This window comes from Bison bison, unplaced genomic scaffold (genome assembly GCF_000754665.1).
Source record: "Bison bison bison isolate TAMUID 2011002044 unplaced genomic scaffold, Bison_UMD1.0 scf7180017864107, whole genome shotgun sequence".
NCBI lineage: Eukaryota > Metazoa > Chordata > Mammalia > Artiodactyla > Bovidae > Bison > Bison bison.
In genome coordinates, this window is record NW_011494679.1 from 83,406 (window position 1) to 90,831 (window position 7,426).

A 7,426-nucleotide genomic window follows, 5' to 3' on the forward strand; every position below is an offset into this window, starting at 1 on the left:
AAACTTCTAAAACCACCCAGCTCAAAGGAGTTCCTCCTGTTATTCTATCAAAGAAGCCGAATTTTTCCTTTATGACTCTTCCTAAAACCACAGTTGTGTATCCATGTTTGTCACTCTTTGCATACAGTCTTTCTTGCTGGATTATAATCTCAGTGAGGCAGGGACAGTGTCCATTTCCTCAGGCTCCCATGCCCACAACCCAGCACAATACCTGAGACATGGAGTACTAGTAATAAATTATTCTCAAATGAATTAATAAGTGATAGCATGAACGAGCTCTTACTGTGTAGCCAGTACTGTGCTACATATTACTTAGGAGTGGCAACCTGGTTTAAGATAACCATTTGTCCATGGGGGCTTATGGGGACATGGACAGATACAAAATGAGTATAGGAGGGCATTTTCATGTGTGGATAGAGGCGATCTGAGCACAGTTATTTACCTGTGCAGGGAAAGGAACTCCATTGATGGAATATATAAGTAAAAAAGGAGAAGGTAAAGAACGGGTTTATTTCCCCACCAGAAAAAATGAGGTGTGTGAACTAGGTGATTTGCTTTGATTATAGGATTCTGCCTCACAACTTTTTTCAGAGCCTGCCCTGTGTGGTGACAGCTCCCTTGATCTTTCTCCTTAGGTGTGTCGGGAACACATATGAAGCCTTGTTGGCGGAAATAGCATCCCTTTGGTAGGGCACCTGGGGAGGGGAAATGGCAGATTGTTTCCAGTTCTGGTTGAGCTCATTTTGAGGTCCCAGCCATGGAGACCCTGATCCTGTACCTCCATTGTTGACTGATCAGTCCACAACACACCCAAGATGGTGAGGAAAGTGCATTCATTGAAACAAACAACATGATAAAGTTAACTGACAGATTCTCTTTATTAAATAATAAGCAAATAGTCTATATACAGTCGCTTGCCTGTTGCAGAGTGCTAACCCTGTTCCCGTGGGAGGCTGATGCATGTGACCAGAGTACAAACACACAGCCCATTTGAATGCCCTGTGATATGTGAGGCTAGTGGGCAAGACACACAGCTCACACTCTTGGTCTCCATCACTGCACACACAGGAGAACACGAACCATTTCAGTTCACACAGACTTAGGTGAAGAGTTATCGGCTTAACTTAAAATGCCCAGTTATGCCTTCTAAACATCTCTCCTAACAATTCAACCAGCTGTTACTCTTCAACACATGTGTCACTTTCTTTGCATTTGGGTCAAATTCAAACTGCGAAGATCCACTGAAGAAACAATAAAACCCTGCAAATGCAGACAGGGGAAATAATGAGATATTTTTCTTCAAGTAAATAAATTTGGCAACACACAGAACTCAGAATAACAGATACCTAAAAGTAGAAAGTGTTTGTAGAGATTTACTATGTGCCAGGACCTATGGTAAGCATTTTGCATGACTTTTATTTTCATTTCTTTCTGTAAAAGTCCTATCAGGCACATATATCTAACTCCATTTTACAGATAGGAAGTTGAGATTCAGACAAATTTAAATGCCTGCCCAAGGTCACTCAACAAGGAAAGGATGGGAACAGCACCCCACTCCAGCTCTCTCTGACAGCAGAACCAGGCTCTGGGTTATTAGGTTATTCCGCTTAAAATCAGATAAAATTCTCTGCATCTTCAGAAACTGTGTATCTTTACACTTTTCCTCCCGAATACTCCTCCTCCCCTTTGCTGACAAAGAAGCCTGATTCTCTGGCCTCAGAGAATCTCAGGAACTCTTTCAGAACCAGACAATCCTTTCTGACTCTGCCATCCTGGTGCTCAGGTTACCTTTCAATAAAGATCATCTATCCCTCCACCCAACTATCCCTGAGGTGGGAGAAAATCCTTTTCTTTTTTTTTTTTTTAACTTTTGGCTCATGGAAAGTTAAATATTGGCAGCTGACTGACTACTCAGGAAAGACAGAGAAACTCTTCGTGGGAATTAGTGGTGGGATGGAGAAGCCAGCTGGCCACTGTTGAACTTGGCCACACCACTTGAGGGGGTTTTTATACAGCTTATTATACGAAGTAGTCATACAATTGATATGAAATTTGTAAGCTGAAATTTAGGGTTGGGAGGAGGAACCTGGTTAAAGAAAACTTTATTAAATACTTCAGCTTTCCTCTTTCTTCCGGTACTACAGAATGTTTCAAGTGCCCCACTGCCAACAAAAGGAGTGTCCTCTTACCAAATACTTCAAAAACAGCATCCACCTCTGGTTCAACCCCTGGAAAATCTTCCACTATTTGCTTGGGAAAACCTGGCTCCATGGATTGTGTCTTCTCATCAAATCTGCACCAAGTAAAAGAAACAAAGCTCAGCATTGCACAGAGGCCGTGTTATCAAAATTGACAAAAAATGTGGAATTCTAATCAACTTTCCGAGATTTGCAAATAAATGTCAGGCATGTTTAGTGCTACAGAAATGTGTGACTTTAATGGTACTGCAAACTTGGCTTTTAAATTTGTATCTCTACCAGAAAGAGAGGCAACATCTTGATCTAGCAGATGCTGTTTGCTACCATATTTCTTAGGTCTGGAGAGAAAGAATCTTAATCATCCTTCTATCACAAAGATGTGAACACAAAGTGAATCTAATCATTCATTTCAGATACAAATTTCAAGTTTTCTATCATATTTGGTTTATATATGTTGTCACTGGGGCTTCCCAGATGGCTCAGCAGTGAAGAATCCTCCTGCCAATGTAGGAGACACGGGTTCGATCCCTGGGTCAGGAAGATCCCTTGGAGGAGGAAATGGCAACCCACTCCATATTCTTGCCTGGGAAATCATGGACAGGGGGCCTGGAGGGTTACAGTCCATGGGGTTGCAAAGGGTTGAGCATGACTGGGGTCTGAGCACACACACAGGGACTCCCCCACAGCTGTCTAGAGCCCCACCGTTCCTCCTGTGGGGGACGAAGGTCTAAGTGGAAGGCAGGCGACTTCCTTAGAGAAAGAAGATAATTACCCTAACTATTATCATACAAAGTTATTACAAACAAATATTACCTCCAGTATTTGTCCTCTGCAAAGAAGTACGTTTTCTTCTTTTCCTTGTCAGAAAAGGCTGCGTCTATTTTCCTTACTGTTGAAGGAAGGCCCAGGGTATGGATGCCTCTTGGGTAACCTGCTTGCATCTCATTTCCTCTGATGGCCCAGAACTGATTTCCTGTTTTTATGAGAAAAAAACACAATCACACTGAATCTATAACAATTGAGTCTTTGGTTTTGGAAATACTTCTTAGCACCTTTGACTTTCATAGTAGAAAAAGAAGCCAGAATTTTAGATTTAGCAGCCCCAAATAGACATTAAACAAAAACTTGTAGGTTGAATGAATGAACACAGACGGAATGAACACAGTTGTAAATTCCAATTGAGGGAATTTACAACTGGGCTATTTCTATTCTTGTGTTCATCATCTATAAAATATAAATAAAATAATGCCAGTCTCAATTACAGCTTTGTTACCTTTAAGAAATAAACCAGACAAAATTTGTTGTAGAAAAAAATTAAAGTCTTAATCAATTTTTAGGTGAGAGGCTTTATTTCGATAAATTAAAGAAATTATTACATAATAATTACCTTTAAAAATGAAAACCGTGTCTTTGCTAGTAACTTCATATGCGGCATCTATGCGTGAAGGAAGAGATGGCCAGAATGAAGAGATCAAATGAAATTCAGGTTCGAATGTCCTGAAAGATTTCCGCCAAAAATGTCTGAAATATATGCAGAAAGAAATGAAAATTGAAAAAAGTCTTCCACCTTTCAGCATATTTTCCTCACTCTCCTTCCTCACCCGTTTCCCTCCATTTCCACATCCTCTAGGATCAATGACAGACAGAAATCAGGTATGTTGCCATTAAGGAAAAATCTTTCTTTTTTTCCCCCCAGAAGACTGCACTGGACCTGTTGGCATAGGATTCCAGAATAATGTCTCTGTCAAAGGGAAGTTATCCTATAATGCAAATTAATCAACTGACTATAAGTTTAAACACCTACAATTCATACAATACAGTATATATATTACACCATGATTTATATTTTCAAAAATAAAGGCAGATGTGTATACGTACATGTAAGTATATTTTTATACATACACGGAATAATTCTGGAAGGATATTTAAGCATTCATCACTATGGATGGAGATAGGGAGAACTGAGAAGCTGAATCAGTGATGTGATGATGACTTCTTTTAACTTTCTTTCCACTTGTGTGGTTTAATCATGTGCATATTTATCCAGCAGTGAGTAAATTAATTGATTAAATGTAATAGTGTCCTGGTATCATTTTTAAAGGAAGCAAAGGTAAAATTCAGATTCTAAAGTTTTACTTGTGACTTTTCAAAAGTAACCATGACTCAATAATATTTGGGAGTGATAGTTACAGGATAAAAATCAAATCATCCTAAGTCTTTGAAAATGAACTTGACAGTTTTAGGAAAATGTGGAAAGTGGAGCGTCAGAATAATTTCAAGTCTCAGAGCCAAATTGTTTTGTTTTAAATACTTAAAAATCTCTATCAAGTTTCTATTTGTTTTCCTCTCTAAGCATTGCATTGATACATCAAAAGAATAGACAGGAATATAACGTTTTCTGGACTGACCTGCCTTTAAAGAACAGGATTTCTCCCCTCAGTGTGCTGATTGCATCGAAGGACAAGGCAGGGTCACACGCGGCTGGGGTCCCGGGTTCGGGAGGCACAGATTCCGTGGGCACCACAGGGTCATTAGGGGAAACTGGGGGAGACCCTAAAGGGGACAGAGGTGAGGATGCAAACATCAGCAGGAAATGATGCTTCTGTCACTGTATATGCTTCCCACATGTTTTCAAAGTGCCTCAAGTTAAATTATAAATGTTTTATGCAGCATTTGGAAGCTTTCCTGAAGACCATCATTGCAAAGCTACCACGTCTAATTTTTCCGGCATCACTCACCGTACAGGAACTGAATGCCGTCGACATCATCCTGAGAAAGGCGGAACCGAGTGAGGTCTGTGCGAGGGTCGTAGACTGGGTACATCAAAGCTTCACGTTCGGTTGAGTGCTGGAGACCCAGGGAATGGCCAAGTTCATGGGCAGCAACAAGGAATAAATTGATTCCTATTTAAGAAATCATAGATAACAGTTACTTATTCCTTAAATACACATACATTATACAGGTCAGCTGTGTATTATGTTCATTTGGTCAGCTATTATAGTCGCTTATTTCCTGGAAGAACACAGTACCTTTCTTGCCCCCCTCTCCACCTTTTTTTTGGTTAATTGATCAATTGACTGATTACACTTAATGGAAAGTCAAGTGTTTTTCAAGACTCATTCTTGAAATCAGTCTTTGAGACAAAGTATCCAGCCATATCCAATTACTCCCATCTCTAGTCTGCCTCTGCTGATTCTTGTCCCACTGGGAAATCTGTCACACTCCATTTCTCCAATATTCTTAGTTATTGAGACTTCTCCAAGTTAAAACAAAAATCAACACCAAAATCATTCTGAGAGATGTATCGCTAACCTGATGTATCCTTTGTCCATTGTTCATCATCATCAAAGTGAGCATCTCCATAAAACCCTGATCCAGGTGGGTAGGCATGAGCCAAAACTTTTCCAGGTCCATCAAAAGGCAAAAAGTCCCCATGTTCTAAGAGAGAGAGAGAAAAAATTATTGGATGATCAATAATTAGGATCTCTTTGCAATCTTTTTCTAATGAAACAACACTAGATAAAATTTTGTGTGGGTTTTTTCCCCCTTGTTTCTGTTTTTTTACCTCTAACTGCAAATATGATCATTATGTCAGCTTCTCCTTCATAGATCCTGGAGAAGGTAAGTGGAGTCACCTCCTCCCAGACCGTCAGAGCTTTTTCAATCGCAGAATCAACAGCATCTCTGGGTAAATCCTTTGTGTAATTCACAATTCTGTATGAAAAAAAGTAATAATAAAGATACTATTTTCTCCTGTAATAGTAATTTATAAAATCTCATAGTATGTAAAAATCTCTTTGGACCCATTACCTGTACGTGAGGTGAGTTTTCTTCCACTTGGGCTCCCCAGGAAAGGTGCTGAAGAAACCAACGTCAGGAATCCCACATCGGGGCTTGCGTATCACCTCCAGAGTGTCAGAGTCCAGCTTTCCTGTCACCTCCAACCCCAGAAACTTCTGCATCTCTTGAATCTTTTGGACTACTGGACTACTGTCCTTTCTTCTAACAAACTGTTTCGTATCCTTTGCAAGGTTGTAGTAGTTTTCTAGATATTGCTAATGGAAAATAAGTATAGTTTTAGGTTATTCTTATGATTTTTAGTGGTTTACAGTAAATTTGTGCAGTTGCTCACTTAATCTATTTGAAATAGTCTTCTAGCTTACTGAAATAAAAGTCAATGTCATGTTTAATTCTTCAATTACAGACTCTTCTTCACTTTTGCTTTATCTTTGTAACAGAATAATCTCTGCAGCTTATTTTAGTACCAGAGCAATGAAAATTGCCATGAACTGGAAAATCAAGGTAAATATCTAGGGAACTTAAAGGAGATAAACAAACAATCAAACTTCCTTGTGTGTATTTGTCTATTTCAGCTACATTTATTCAATTTTCCACTTTATACTTCTCATAAGGAGCTGGCTTAAGAAAAAAACTTAAAAAAAATCTCTATGTCTAAACATGACAGCAGCAATAAAAATATCCAGCTAACATTATATTGGATTAAAATACCTACAGAAGTTTCAAAACAAGACACATTTCATACACTCTCTGCTTGTTATTCACGTATCTTAAACAATGCTGCTACTAAGGTGGTTTTGATCTTAGTACCTAATATCTCTGGCTTTTGTTCCTTCAGTATAAAAAGAGAAGCCCAGGTGAGTGATACTGAGACCCTTTCCATGTGCAACACGTATAACTCTGCCTTTACACTTCGTAGATGGTCAGTTCCAACAATTCTGTGTGAGCTTTATAAATAGAAAGCAGAGCTAGTTTCCCCACCGGGCCATCAGGGATGTGAGGACCGCCCCCTTAATTACCTGAACAAGCTCCATGGTGTCTTCGTTGGCCCTTGCAGCCCTGTCCAGTGGATAGGCTGAGCACACCGCCACACATAGCAACAGCAGAATCGGAAGGTTTCTCATTTCCACTGGCTTTTCTCAGCTTGATGTGGTCTTAATGGCTTGCTCTCTGTCTATCTTCTACTAGGTCCACGGTCTAGAGTCCGATTTTTATAAGGTGACAGTGTTTGTTTAGATCACCCGCAGTTTGACTCATGATTGCTTTCTTCCAAATGGCAACAGGACCATTTCCAAAAAATCTGAATCCAAAGTAGGATGATACAACCTACTTTACTAATTTCTCCCAACGTTTCCAATTTTGCAAGTCAAAAGAGTGATTAATCTCCAGGAAATGCTTCCTGTCTTGGTAAGAAGAAAACTGGGGCATTT

At 39.5% G+C, this 7,426-nt stretch overlaps 1 protein-coding gene across 1 annotated transcript; it reads right to left on the minus strand.

The window, feature by feature from the left end:
* Positions 1 to 855: 855 nt before the first annotated feature.
* MMP3 (matrix metallopeptidase 3 (stromelysin 1, progelatinase)) lies at positions 856 to 7,175 on the minus strand. The gene is made up of 10 exons (XM_010838868.1): positions 7,016 to 7,175; positions 6,009 to 6,253; positions 5,764 to 5,912; positions 5,511 to 5,636; positions 4,937 to 5,101; positions 4,607 to 4,751; positions 3,586 to 3,719; positions 3,012 to 3,171; positions 2,190 to 2,293; positions 856 to 1,260 (listed from the first exon to the last, which is right to left on the minus strand). The coding sequence occupies exons 1-10, from the start codon at positions 7,118 to 7,120 to the stop codon at positions 1,160 to 1,162; spliced, it is 1,434 nt and encodes a 477-aa protein (XP_010837170.1). The 5' UTR covers positions 7,121 to 7,175; the 3' UTR covers positions 856 to 1,159.
* Between the last annotated feature and the right edge of the window lie 251 nt (positions 7,176 to 7,426).

What these genes read in the sequence shown, in the direction of transcription:
- MMP3 (XM_010838868.1), bottom strand. Translation starts at nt 7,120, where the DNA reads ATGAGAAACCTTCCGATTCTGCTGTTGCTATGTGTGGCGGTGTGCTCA. An exon ending in ACACCATGGAGCTTGTTCAG is followed by an intron (nt 6,254 to 7,015) that starts GTAATTAAGGGG and finishes ATTTTCCATTAG; the next exon opens with CAATATCTAGAAAACTACTA. An exon ending in TGCTGTTTTTGAAGTATTTG is followed by an intron (nt 1,261 to 2,189) that starts GTAAGAGGACAC and finishes CTGCATTTGCAG; the next exon opens with GGTTTTATTGTTTCTTCAGT.